The sequence below is a fragment of the Canis aureus genome, chromosome 21, assembly GCF_053574225.1.
Source record: "Canis aureus isolate CA01 chromosome 21, VMU_Caureus_v.1.0, whole genome shotgun sequence".
In the NCBI taxonomy this organism is placed as follows: domain Eukaryota; kingdom Metazoa; phylum Chordata; class Mammalia; order Carnivora; family Canidae; genus Canis; species Canis aureus.
The window spans coordinates 44743307-44756664 of NC_135631.1; the positions used below are offsets into that span (position 1 = coordinate 44743307).

The window sequence follows — 13358 nt, forward strand, 5'->3', positions numbered from 1 at the left end:
CCTTACCAACTTTTCGTGAAAATCATTATTAATGGCCTATGAAATTCGCAACCCCCTTTATTACATACCTCCTTGCATGTGGACCTACGTATTTAATCTATTTTTGTCTCAGTTTCTACATCTATAATTGCTGAAAGAAATATCTCTCAAATTGAGAAAGTTACATTATCATTCTAACAATGGGAATGAACTTAAAGTATATGCACCTGATAAATGATAATAAACATAAATTATATTTTGTGCATAGCAATATTATGTCCCTTCTTAAGTTTTCAAGGTGTACTCATTTATTATTGAAAAAGAAGAAAAAAATCTTCTGAAATAATATTTTCATTGTAAAATTCTCCTTCTTACATTTAAGTGTATAAAATCAATAAATGAGTAAGGAAGAAAAACCCATCCTATCAGGCAAAATGGTATCTTAAAACTTAAATATTTCTTTTCATTTTCTTTCTTCCACCAAGAGAGACATTTATGTATATGAGATGTAATTATCAGTATGAACTTTGTGTAGTTTTTTGTGTTTGAGGTAAACATTTTCACTTTTAATAATCAATATTGAAAGGACATTTTAAATGACTAAACTATTCCGTCTTCTGAATGCAACATAAATTATTTGCCTTTCTTCATTATTTTAACATTAAACTTTTCTGTAACTTTTCTAGAGCTCTCTGATATAATTTTTGTCTCCAGAAGGCTGTTATCTGAAGACATTATAGTATGAAGTACACTGCTGTTCTATACATAACATGAGAAAATACATTTAGCAAAGACATTTTGAGAAGCAAAATAGTAATGTAGCAAGGATGTCTTCAGAAGCAGATTCCACACTTCTCATGCATTCCTTTTGGAAAGGGTTGGTCTTCCCCATTCACGTGTTCCACTCAGTTCTGGCTTTCAATTCTCTTCCATAAAAAAATAAAAGGGACTAGGAAGGTTCTGATCAAACTCAAGAAAGCAATGGTCTCCCCATTAAGATACTGTCGTGGTCATAAACAGCATGGGTTAAAATGACCAACAAAGAACATGAACCCAACTGAGGAGGGAGAAGGGCTGAAGGATCCCATGGAGTGTATGTGCCTGGCCTGCAAATCCCTCTTTCCCCTGAGGAGATCTCAAAGTTGGACACTAGACTGTGGGGCCTTCAAATAGGGGACAGAGGGAATGAATATGTTGATGTTTGTTGGGGAATTTATCCTTAAGGTGAGTAGCTCAAATAGGAAAGTTGCAAGGAAAGATCTGTATTCCCACAGAAGCCCACTGCAGATTCTATGGTTAGAAATAAACTTTTCACTGTTTTATGTTGAAAAGTCAATGAATAAATTATTGGCATTTACTTATTCTCTGAAATCAGGTCCTATACTTGTGCTTGAGCACATTGTAAGGGTCTGTCAGTTAATGTTCACCATCTGTTCTGTCTCCACTTAGGAGACAATATCTTATTCCTTGTATTGTCCTTCAGTAAAGAAATGGTTAAGTCTTGATTTCTGTGGAAATTAGAGTTATTTCTGTCAGAAACTGTTTTATGAACATACTTTCTTAGTATAATATTTTAAAATACTGCATGTTCAATAGACATTAGCTTTCAGGAAAGCAAACATTTGGGATGCCTTGTCTGGTTAAGCGTCTGTCTCTTGATTTCTGCTCAGTTTATGATCTCAGGGTCATGAGATTTAGTCTAACATGGGGCTTGTGCAGAGCATGGATTATGCTTAAGATTCTCTCTCCCTGTCTGCCTCTCCACTCCCCCCTCCAAAAAATCAGATAATATTAATGAGTATTTTTTTGTTGATAGACATTTTTTCCTAAATATTCCTCTACTTTTCCGTCTTCACAACAATCACATGATATGGAGGCTTGCAGTTCTCATTTCATAGATCAGGACAGTGAGGTACAGAGAAGTGACATGTGACTCAAGGAATATCACAGGGCTGCTAAGCAGGACATGTGGACAAAGGTCTTCCTTGAAGAAACTTAAAGAAAAAGGATAAAGATGAAGATAAAAGTCCCCATGATCAGCTCACCATGAACAGTAACTGCCTCCAGGAAGGAAGGACTGAAAAGATAGATAAATTCTAATAAACATGAAAGGCTGGATTTTGGTTGACCTGATGAAAGTGGCAAGCATAGCTCTTTGTTTTAATAAGTGTTAATAAGATTGTTTTACTACCGTACCCTTGTTTATTGTATTATGGAACATCATGAACACAGAATTGGGTTCAGCATAATACTGGTACTATAATCATTTATCTACACAGAGATCTCTTTACTTTTTCTACTTAGGTGATGATGACTTATTTAATAATTCGATGAATACCTCAGAATCCAATATTTAACTGAAGAATTAAAAAATTAGAAATAATCTACATGATTTTTCTACCAAGTGTATCATCTAGAAAAGCACAGAAGTTAATGATAATCCCTCAACACTTGTCCAGTTTCCTGTTTTGTGACTGAAAGAATAGGGCACATCCTATACCATTCAAGATGGAACCTTGGTGGCTTTGTGGAAAGTGGAATGAAAGAAACTACATAAAATCTCCCAACTCTTCAATTGCTTTACTTATTGGGGGGGAGGAGCAAATGCAACCCATTTATTTGGCTGTCTTCCCAATTTCATTCTTTTGCTCCTCCATGGACAGTCTACCTCTCTTACCTTCCCCTGGGCAAAAGGAGGTAGACCCCCATGGAGTGCACAGATGGTTTTCCTTATTCTCTGGTTCCTGTTTGGGAGCAGCCAATGGAAACATCAGCAAGAGACTGGGAAGTAGGAGCAGGATGAGCTTAGGGTCCTCTCCCTAAAAGGGGGCCCGCATCCTCCAAGGGCCAACCTATAGTACCATCTGCCCCCATACCCAGAGGTGCTCAGGGACCCAGAGGTGCAGGTGAGAGAGGACATTCTCTTTTATACCACTCAACCTACTGGAGGAATTTGTTTCTTTATTCCAGGGCCCTGGACCCACAGGCTTGGCAATCTAGTGCCCAAGAGGAAATATTTCTGTAGGTGACATGGTGATTGTTCTTTGAACCTCAATTTCCATTGACCAACTTTCCATTGGAAATCAGAGCAGAGATTCCCATTACTGTAATCCACAGGTGTTAGGTTCCTGGGGCAAAGAGCAATGGGGAGAAAAGTGGCACATCAATACTGAGCACAAAACAGAAGATTTCCCCAAATCCAGCCTGTGTGCCCCTCAGCATCTGAGCTGGTTCTTTGCCTGGTGGAGAAACTGTGCCCCAAAACAGAGGATACACAGGTTCCTATGTGAAAGTCTATCTTCTTCTCAGTCTCCAGATGAATATTTGAGGCTGATATTCTATCAACCTTCCTGAATGTTAGCATATCATGTTTTCAGGAAACAGAAGTGACAAACAACTTTTTTGAATAAAATTATAGTTGCGTGCAATTCTGCTTGACATGATGTCATTCCTTCTTCTGCATCTGGACAAAAGAGATGTGAAGAAACAAAATAACTTACAGTATAATATTAATAAGAGGACTGAGTATTTGTAGTATCTGGTATCTGTCCTACACAGGGGAAAAGACATACTCAGCCCAAAAAGTTACTCTGAGCTCTTCAGGCATGAACTTTGTATCTAACTGGCAATGGAGTCCCTGGGAATCTGCAGAACAAACTAGATTTTGTTTTGTAAATGAAGCTAAGGCTGTTGGAGTAGAGGGGAGAAATAATGGTCAAGAGAGAGGTTATTACACACATTTCTAAACATCAGATTTCGCATGTTATATCTAAGTGATCATTAGTAATCAAGAAATTTAATACTAAGTAACTTGTGAATTCTTTTTAAAAATACATTCTAGAATAAAATTCATAAGTCATGTAGGTTTTCTATGAGAAAATAAGTGTATGAAAGTGACATAGTAGAAGGTCACCTGATCTCAGTGTTTAGAAGAAACCTCTCCAAGTTGTGCCCTTTCCTTACCCGAGACTGTGTCCCTGAACCCATTCTGGGTGGAACATAAAGAGTTCCCAACACAAAACAGTCAACATGGATTTCCAGGTTTCCAAGAAATTCTAATATTTGTGATTTTTAGAAGGTGACTCTGAAGCAACAAACTTGACATTTGATGTCTTTGGTTAAGCTCACCTTACTCACAAGAAGAAAGGCAGGGGAAAGAATTGACTCCAAATATGGACTTGTTTTTCCTTCCACATAGGAGTTGTTTGCTCCATGCACAAGACCACTGTCCTCTCAGAAGGTAACTCAAAGGCACTATGGAACCATGTTAAAAACTGAGATTTGCATTGACTTAGCATGACTTCTCATGACAGTGTCTTCATATTTGGCTAATTTGTCTCTAACCAAATGTTAATAGTCAGGTCTCAGATCACTTCTCTGTGGAGTCAGGCACTGAGAGGAAAGGGTTCAGTGGTATCAGGACAGTGGGGAAGATAAATAAAGGAACATCTTCAGAATAGATCAAAGGTAAATTTCTACTCCTCCTCCTAACCCCTTCCTACACATGCTGGATGTCTTTGCCTTGACCCAGGCCTTCAGTAGAAGGTTGAAGTGTTGGTTTGGCTCTTTCATGCCTATCTTAAATATAAATCTTTCACCACAAAAGCAGAAGCTCAGAGAGATAGATGAGGAGTTAGTGAATCTGAGGGACAATTTACTTCAGATGATGTAGACTTTCCTTACAGTAATCATTTTCACCAATGCGATTACGATTCACATAAAATTTGATTTTCAATTGAAAATGCACTTATTTCAGCTTAGACCTCCTCAGAGAGCTTTTTCTTTTCCCCACATTCAGTGGCAGAGGTTTCCTTCTTTGGGGCTGGAGAAGCTGTAATACAGCTCTTCTTTTCTTTTTTTTTCTTTTTTCTTTTTTTTGTTCAATAAGTTGCATAACTTTAAGAAGTTTGGTTAACAATTTAAATAAACAATTTTGGTTTATTACAGAAATCAGTCACATTTCTGTGTCAGCTAAAGTACTTCATTTTATGGAAGAGAGAACAGAGGTGCAGGGAATCTGATCTCCAAATCCCATATACAGTAGCATTTAAGCAGAAGCAGAAGGTGCAGGACCCCGGGTCTCCTTTAGGGCTGATGGATGCACCTGCCTGAGGATCATGTCTCCCCACAGGAGCTGAGCCCCAGACATGCCAGTGCACGAGGGTACTGAGAGCTTCCTGAGCTTCTGCTCCCTGACTCTCCACCGCAAGTAACTAGCAGGAAACGGGGCAGCAACATAAAAAGTGGAATCAAGTGGTGATTTCTACTCTCAGCTTTCAACTATTTGGTGGTAAATCTCCAGAGAGTCCTTATTCTTGAAATGATTTGCACCATATTTTATTACCACATTCTTCGCAGACGTGGTCAGATTCTTTAATCACCAATCTGTCACAGCTCTGTTTAGTAGAAAAAAAATACAAATCACAATTGGAGACAAATATTTTCATACTGCTGCATTAAAAAGGTTAAAGAAACAAATACAATTCTAGCATTACTTTTATTTACTGTGAGATATCCAAAATAATATTTCAACATCTGACTATATAGAAATTACTAAGAAGATATTTTATCTTTTTTTATAGACACCAGAATATGGCTTGTATGTTACACAAGCAGCCCATCTCAGCTTGGACTAGTGGACTAGCTACATTTCAAGAGCTCAGTACCCACATGTGGCTAGCAGCACACATTCTACTCCAAATTCTTCAAAAATGCTGCCCCTGACAACCTGTAGAAAAATCCCTCCAGGCTGAACAGCTCCCTGGGGCTGAGCCAGCCAGAACCCCAGGGGCTCCTTAGTCTTCAGGATTCTGTGCAGTGGACTCACAGAGGTGGCGCCCGCAGGAATCCTAGATGCTGAGGGCTGACCCGGGACAACCCCAGAGTTCTAGAGCCAGTGGAACATGCCAGGTGTGGAGTGCCCTAGGATATGGAGACCTTTTTGCACAGAGACCAGGGCAGCAGGAGTAGCTGTGCGGTTCCCAGGCAGCACAGTAGTACACGCCCTCGTCGCTCTTCCTCAGCCTCTGTACCAACAAGGCGCAGCTGTAACTGTCCTTGCCCTTTTGGGCACTGACTTTGTCTGCATTCACAAATGCATCCCTCTGCACTTTCCCGGTGGACATGTCTAGGTAGAGGAGCCACTTGGGGGCTGTACCCTCCTGATGGAAGTACCAGTTGATATACCAGACCCAGGTGTCCACTTGACATTTTAGGATGGCCAAAGTGTCCAAGCGCTCCACAGCCACAGGATTCTGCTCCAGGTTGAGCCCTGCTCCACCACCTGAGAGAGGGAGAGGGGGACAGCAGTGAGACAGAGATGGCCAGGAACCTCAGGCAGTCCCCCACACCCTGCACAAGGGATGGAGTAGGGACTTACCGGGAAACAGGAGGGCACACAGGACAGCAAGGGGACCCAGCATGGTTCAGCTTTCCTTCTGGTGGAAAGAAGCCCAGGGGGACCTCGGGGATGCACCTGTTGGGAGGAGACTACCTTGGTGGGTGACAGAGGGCCAGTTAAGTTCTGAGCCTCTGCTTCCTTGATGCACCTGCAGGTAATGATGAGAAGCTGTAGGGAGGTGCCAGAAGGCAGGGACAGATCTGACCACAATGGAGGAGGGAACATAATGCTCAGGGTGCTGAGAAACACTGAGCAACATTGGTGCATGACAGCACCAGTGAGAACAGCAATCCGTAATTGGACACCCACTACATCTGAGCACCACACTAAATGATTTCTGTTCATTGTTGATCAAATCCTGAAATTCACCCTGTGGGATAACTGTTAATTCCCTCAATTTAGAAATGGGGAAATTCAGGTTGGTATTTTAAGTAACCTTTCCAAGACTGCATGCCTACTGGGTATTGGGTCTGGATGTTCCCAGGTCTGGCTGGAGACAAAGCTCAAGCCTCAAATGGCCACTTGTTCCTAATAGAGGATTGTGTGTGTAGCTTGCTAGGGAGGCACAGACAAGCACAGAAATCTCAGCTGAAAGGGCAGCAGGTTCCTTGAGCTAGCGTTGGAGAATTTCTCCCAGAGATCTCAATGGATGATTTAAATGTCTTAAAATAACACGATAGCTGTGTAGTCTTGGGTAAGCTGTTTCTATTCCTTTTCCTCATATGTCAAAAGGGACCTCATTAGGTTGCATACAGAGTAAACAGGGAATGTAGGCAATGCATGTAGCCTTTCCAGTTGCATAGAAAATGCTAAAGAAATGTTGAGGTTTAATCTAAAACTGGACGGGGTGCAGTAGATGATTTCTTGGGTTCTCATAGTGTAGCATTATAGGGAATATTACAATTATGGAAAATCAGGGATGTTTGTGTGTGAATGTGTGAGTGTGAGTGTGTGTGGGGGGGGATGGCTAAAGGAAGAAGACTGCATGAAGCCAAGGTTAGTGCATGCTGGGGGCAGGACCGCTTGCTGCAGTTCCAGTGTCAGATCCTCAGAAATGGTAAAGACTGGGCTTCAGGAAGGGTCAGCTGAGGAATGCATCTGAAATGAACCTTTGAGAAGTGAAGATAGCATCAACTTCCATCTGAAAAGAAATATGCTTTTTTCTTATTCCAAGTAGGAGAAACCCACCCCTTGGTGTGGCTATGGTAATTAGGTATGCTAATGATAGCCCTTCAGCATGCCACCAGCCTGGAATGAAAAGGCAGTGGGGATGGTCAGGAAGGGGACTTGGCTGGGGCAGGGAGGCATGGGTCCTTCAGTGCTCAGTAGCAGATCCAGTTCCTGAGCTCCTCCTCTTGATAAAAACTGAAAGGTAGATATGCTGAGTTATAACCAAGATTCAAGTCTCAAGTGTCTTCAAATGCAGGCTTTGAAGTTGTGCTGAGCTGGTGAACTGGTGACTAGAATACTCTGCTAAAAAAATATTCCAGGCTCATCATTCAGAATCTCAGCAAGTGTTTAGGGCAGCTGTGCTAAAATGTTAAATGGAAAAGAGCGTGAAAATGGGGGTGACGTTGGCACAGCAAAACGACGTGTGGAAAGAGTTTCAGTATAAAAGGTGAGCGATGTGGGTGGTGAGAAATTGGGTGAACTCTATTCTTCCTACTTTCTCCCTTTTCTAGATTTTCTACAAATTGATTATCTTGCTATCGGGAAGAGAATCCACAACCTTTTCTTTTCTTTTATGAAAATAAATTTTACTAATCATTCTCAGTATTCAAAACTCTTTTTCTCTCGTTGCTGTTACCGTTTGTCTTCCAACACTGCTTAAATTCAAAGTTCAACGCCTATTGGCCATGACCCTCTCCAGTGTGTAATGAAGCCTTCCCAAATCTTCAGCCAAACACTCTCATGAGTATGTCAAACGACAAAACTAAAACAATTTAGTTTGTAGACTGTAATGTCCTTTTTTCAAATAAGAACAATCTGTGGATTGGGGAGTTTAGGACCTCACAAGCAGTGGAGCACTCTGCCCCAGGGATTCAGGGCAAATGGGATTTTTATACAGCCTTAGAAGTAGCTGAAGAAAAACAGACAGGATGAGGGGGAGGGCCAGGAAAGTGCATTAACATAGTATTTAGCTTAAGTTGATTGGCTAAGGTTGCACATCTAATCTTAGAACAGGGGAATCATTGCACATTCTTAGTGTTTGGGGCCTGGTTGGCTGGAATATACTGTGTCTCTCTGGCAAAGGACACGAGAGTTGCTAAAGTTTCAGTTTGCTGACTTGGCACCTCAGAGTATAAAGGGTCCATCCTGGGCCTGGGAAATTCATTTCAACAGGTGACAATTGTTTTCCTGTCCTCTACTTTTCTTCCTGCTGTGGTACATCCGTACTCTTCCCTACCTGGCACTAAAAGATCATATTTGTTAAAACATGCACACATTTTAAAAACTAGTATGAAAAGCCTTTCAATGGGACAGGATAAGTAGCCTTGTGTGATTTCTGGAGGGGTCTGAGCAAAATCCTATTAGTGCTCAGGAAGAGAGAAATCAGGTGGCTGTGGAGGGAGCAGTACTTCCGTCCTCCCAGGTCATCCTGCTGCTGCCATGAATACAACTGCTCTGATGGCCCCAGACCTCAGCCCCAGGGGAGAGGCAGGTGGGTCAGAGCAGGTGTGGACTCAGGCAGACCCCGTGCAAAGAGCCAGGTGATGAAGCTTGGATCTATTCCTTTCATTTCTGAGAGGCTGGCCTGCTCTCCCTGACTTGGGACAGCTCCCTTCTGACCATGGGAGAGTCTGAGATCTAATGTGACTTCTTCACTTAGTCACATGGAATGAATTAGATGTACATGAGATACCAACACTTAGTGAACTAGACAAGCTCAGAAAATCCAGACAGGAGTCCTTTATATAATTTGTGGTTTTTTTTTTTTTATAAGAAGAAGTTACTTTATTTTATTTTATTTTTCATTTTTCACATTAATTTTTTTAATTTTTTAATTTATTTTTTATTGGTGTTCAATTTACTAACATACAGAATAACCCCCAGTGCCCGTCACCCATTCACTCCCACCCCCGCCCTCCTCCCCTTCTACCACCCCTAGTTCGTTTCCCAGAGTTAGCAGTCTTTATGTTCTGTCTCCCTTTCTGATATTGCCCACACATTTCTTCTCCCTTCCCTTATATTCCCTTTCACTATTATTTATATTCCCCAAATGAATGAGAACATATAATGTTTGTCCTTCTCCGACTGACTTACTTCACTCAGCATAATACCCTCCAGTTCCATCCACGTGGAAGCAAATGGTGGGTATTTGTCATTTCTAATAGCTGAGTAATATTCCATTGTATACATAAACCACATCTTCTTTATCCATTCATCTTTCATTGGACACCGAGGCTCCTTCCACAGTTTGGCTATCGTGGCCATTGCTGCTATAAACATCGGGGTGCAGGTGTCCCGGCGTTTCATTGCATTTGTATCTTTGGGGTAAATCCCCAACAGTGCAATTGCTGGGTCGTAGGGCAGGTCTATTTTTAACTCTTTGAGGAACCTCCACACAGTTTTCCAGAGTGGCTGCACCAGTTCACATTCCCACCAACAGTGCAAGAGGGTTCCCTTTTCTCCGCATCCTCTCCAACATTTGTTGTTTCCTGCCTTGTTAATTTTCCCCATTCTCACTGGTGTGAGGTGGTATCTCATTGTGGTTTTGATTTGTATTTCCCTGATGGCAAGTGATGCAGAGCATTTTCTCATATGCATGTTGGCCATGTCTGTCTTCCTCTGTGAGATTTCTCTTCATGTCTTTTGCCCATTTCATGATTGGATTGTTTGTTTCTTTGGTGTTGAGTTTAATAAGTTCAACACCTTTATATAATTTGATTTGAGGACTGTAGTTAAAAGATTCTCTCTTTCATCTTCAATTTATATGTTTATAACACTTTGTACTGAATACACTTTTTCTTAAAAATATTTCTCATTTGTTAGATTAGTAACCCCAATTTTAAAACTGGTCGTCGGTAATATCCTGGACATTCACACTTTGCTACACAATTACAGAAGTTTAGACACTTAAAGATGAAACCATGAGCTGCTGCAGTAGGATTAGAACCCCCATTCCCTCTTCTCTACCATGTGTACCTCTCATTGAGTGGACCTGGCATTTCAAATTCAGTCACTACATGCAGAGCACCCACCACATGTCAGGGATGGGGCCAGGCCCTTTTTCCAACAGAAGTTTCGTTTTTGGAATCCTTGAAAATAAGAAAATTCTGTGAGACACATTAGTATTCTCCGGTAATAGATGATGACTGGCTACTTAAACATTCCTCCATTGGACTTTTTAAAATAGCTTAACAAAACTCATAATCATTAAATTGGCTTTATTTTAGGGAATTCAGATCAGTTATGTTGGTCTACATTTGGTTCTCCTCAAAAGATATTGGAAATATGTATATGAGAGTGTGTATGTGCTCATAAAAATTTAGTTAGATGATGTCTTTTGCTACTCAAGGCAGCCTCACATAGGGTTGCCAGATTTCATGGAAAGAAAAGTGCAAAGTGCTATGCAGTATTTGGGCATAAACTATAAAACTATTTGTTATTTATCTGAAATTTAGGGAAATGCAAATCAAATCCACACTAAGATATCAACCCCTACCAGATAGAATGGCTATGATAAAAAAAGAGTAGAAATATCAAGTGTCATCACAGAAGCTAGAAGTGAGGAAGGGCAGGGACTCTGGCTGACTGTCCTGTGCTCAGGGACCCCATGTGCAGGGGACAGGAGGCTGCTCCAGGAGCAGCTCTAAGAGCAGACTATTCCAGGCAACCTCACTGTCTTGGAGTCCCAGGAAATCCTTGCTTGGCCAGAGGTCTCATGTTAAGGAAGTATAAATTGCCATCACAATAGAATGGAAAGAATATTCATAAATAAACAAATAACAAGAGAAATTGCTCCCAACAGAATGTTGGTACAGCACTGAGAGAGGTGCATGCACTGTTGAGCTAGACTTTATTTATGGAGCTCAGAGTGCACTAGAGACGGTGTGGGAAGAGAGAGAAAGAGAGAGAGAGAGAAATCTTACATTTCACCCTCTTTGCCCAGTATTGTTACTGGTAATTATAATTTATTTATACTTATATTTTTAAATTCATGTTAATAATGTCAGCAAAACGTCAGTGTAAGGGAAAAATGCAAATACAATTTTTTAAAGATTTTTTTTATTTGAGAGAGATAGAGCATGAGAGAAAGACAGTACACATACCCCACTGAGCAGGGAGCCAGCCCACTGTGGACTTGATCCCAGGACCCTGGGACTATTGAGCCAAAGGCAAACGCTTAAAAGACTGAGTCACCCAGCGCCTGCAAATACACAATTTTTAGTGAATAGTAAAAATTCTGTGATTCATCATTTGTATCCATTTCTCTTAATATTACTCCTTTTGTAGATACCCACTGAATAAAGGGAAAGCAATATAAATCCAGAAGTGAGAACCCCTAGCATCTAATTTATGGTATCAAATACCATTTCCTACTCCAAGTACCAGGCCTCAGTGGAGAAGTGTCAGAAAACAGAAATAACATAATCAAAATCTTAAAAAAAAAAAAAAAAAGGGCAGTCCAGGTGGCTCAGCGGTTTCATGCCGCCTTCAGCCCAGGGTGTGATCCTGGAGTCCCGGGATCGAGTCCTACATCAAGCTCCCTGCATGGAGCCTGCTTCTCCATCTGCCTGTGTCTCTGCCTCCCTCTCTCTTTGTGGCTCTCATGAATAAATAAATAAATTTTTTAAAAAAGAAATAGCACAATCATAAAGGAATCAACCACTGCCCGTTTCTATACAAGCTATTTTTCAGGCTACCAGAGAGCTTACGAATGGCAGCTCTCCCCTATGGAATTATTACAACTGATAAGTTCAGAAAAAATTAGAGAGACCCTGAGAATGAGGAAATCACCCGTGTGCACCCCCAGTGAGATCTTGAGTGTCTGGTCTCCTGGAGCTTGTGGGATGCAGGCCCTGGGGGTCTGTGCTCGCTATGGGGGTGGGATGAGTCCAAGCTCACAAATATACTACTCCTTGGTGGCTCCTGCTGTTCACACCTGCCACGTGCCAAGAACTCAGAATGATGATGGTGGTGATAGAAACCTTCATCAACATCGTGCCCCTGGGGACAAGGACATCACACACACTAATGCTTATATTTCTATACCGGCTGGCCTGGAGGTGCTACCTCGTAGCTGTGGGAGAAATAGTCTGTTTAGCAGGAATTATTAGAATGTCCTACAATTTCCTGAGCTCTCTCTCTCTGTTGTATTGTGACCACAGTGAACCAGGTCAGTAGTGTTCATAATGAGCTTTGTGAGGACTCATACCTGTCGTTCAGAGCACTAAGACAAATCACCTGAAAGACGCTGGATGTTTAATCTATAGGCATGGTACACTGTATCGTGTGTGTGTGTTTCAGACATTCTTGTTAAGTATGTCAATAAAACTTGTTTACATAGTGTGCTTCTTGCACAGATTAGAAGAAACTGTCAGGGAACAGAATTTACATGCAGTCAGTCTAGGGTGACACATGGATGAGAACCTGACTTGATGCAAATCACTACTCAACACACCAGACTAAGATAGTTGTTGACAGTGGAGGAGAGGAAGCTAGACTGGGGCCCAGTTCATGCTCCAGGGCCCCCTGCTGTTCGGTGCCACCCCACAGCTTCCAAGATAGCAGCCCCATCCCCTGCTAGGGCGGTGGCAGGGCTGGGCCAGGATAGTTTCCAGAAGAGTCCAGGAGAGCCCAGAAACCTCAGCCAGAGCTTTACATCCTGCCTCCTTTTCCCATGGGCTCCATGGCTGCCAGCCTCCCAGACCTGCTGGCCTCATGGATGGACCAGATATGGGTCCAGCCTGGGGGCCCAGCCCTCTGAACAACCAGCAATGTGATCTTATCAGTGGAGCCCTGGAGGGAGAGGTCC

At 41.8% G+C, this 13358-nt stretch overlaps 1 gene segment (V, D, J or C); it reads right to left on the minus strand.

The window, feature by feature from the left end:
- Nucleotides 1-5161: 5161 nt before the first annotated feature.
- Nucleotides 5162-6521, minus strand: LOC144293483 (T cell receptor gamma variable 3-like). The segment is given in 2 exon segments: nt 5162-6262; nt 6359-6521. Coding segments are annotated over 2 exon segments (477 nt in total).
- Between the last annotated feature and the right edge of the window lie 6837 nt (nt 6522-13358).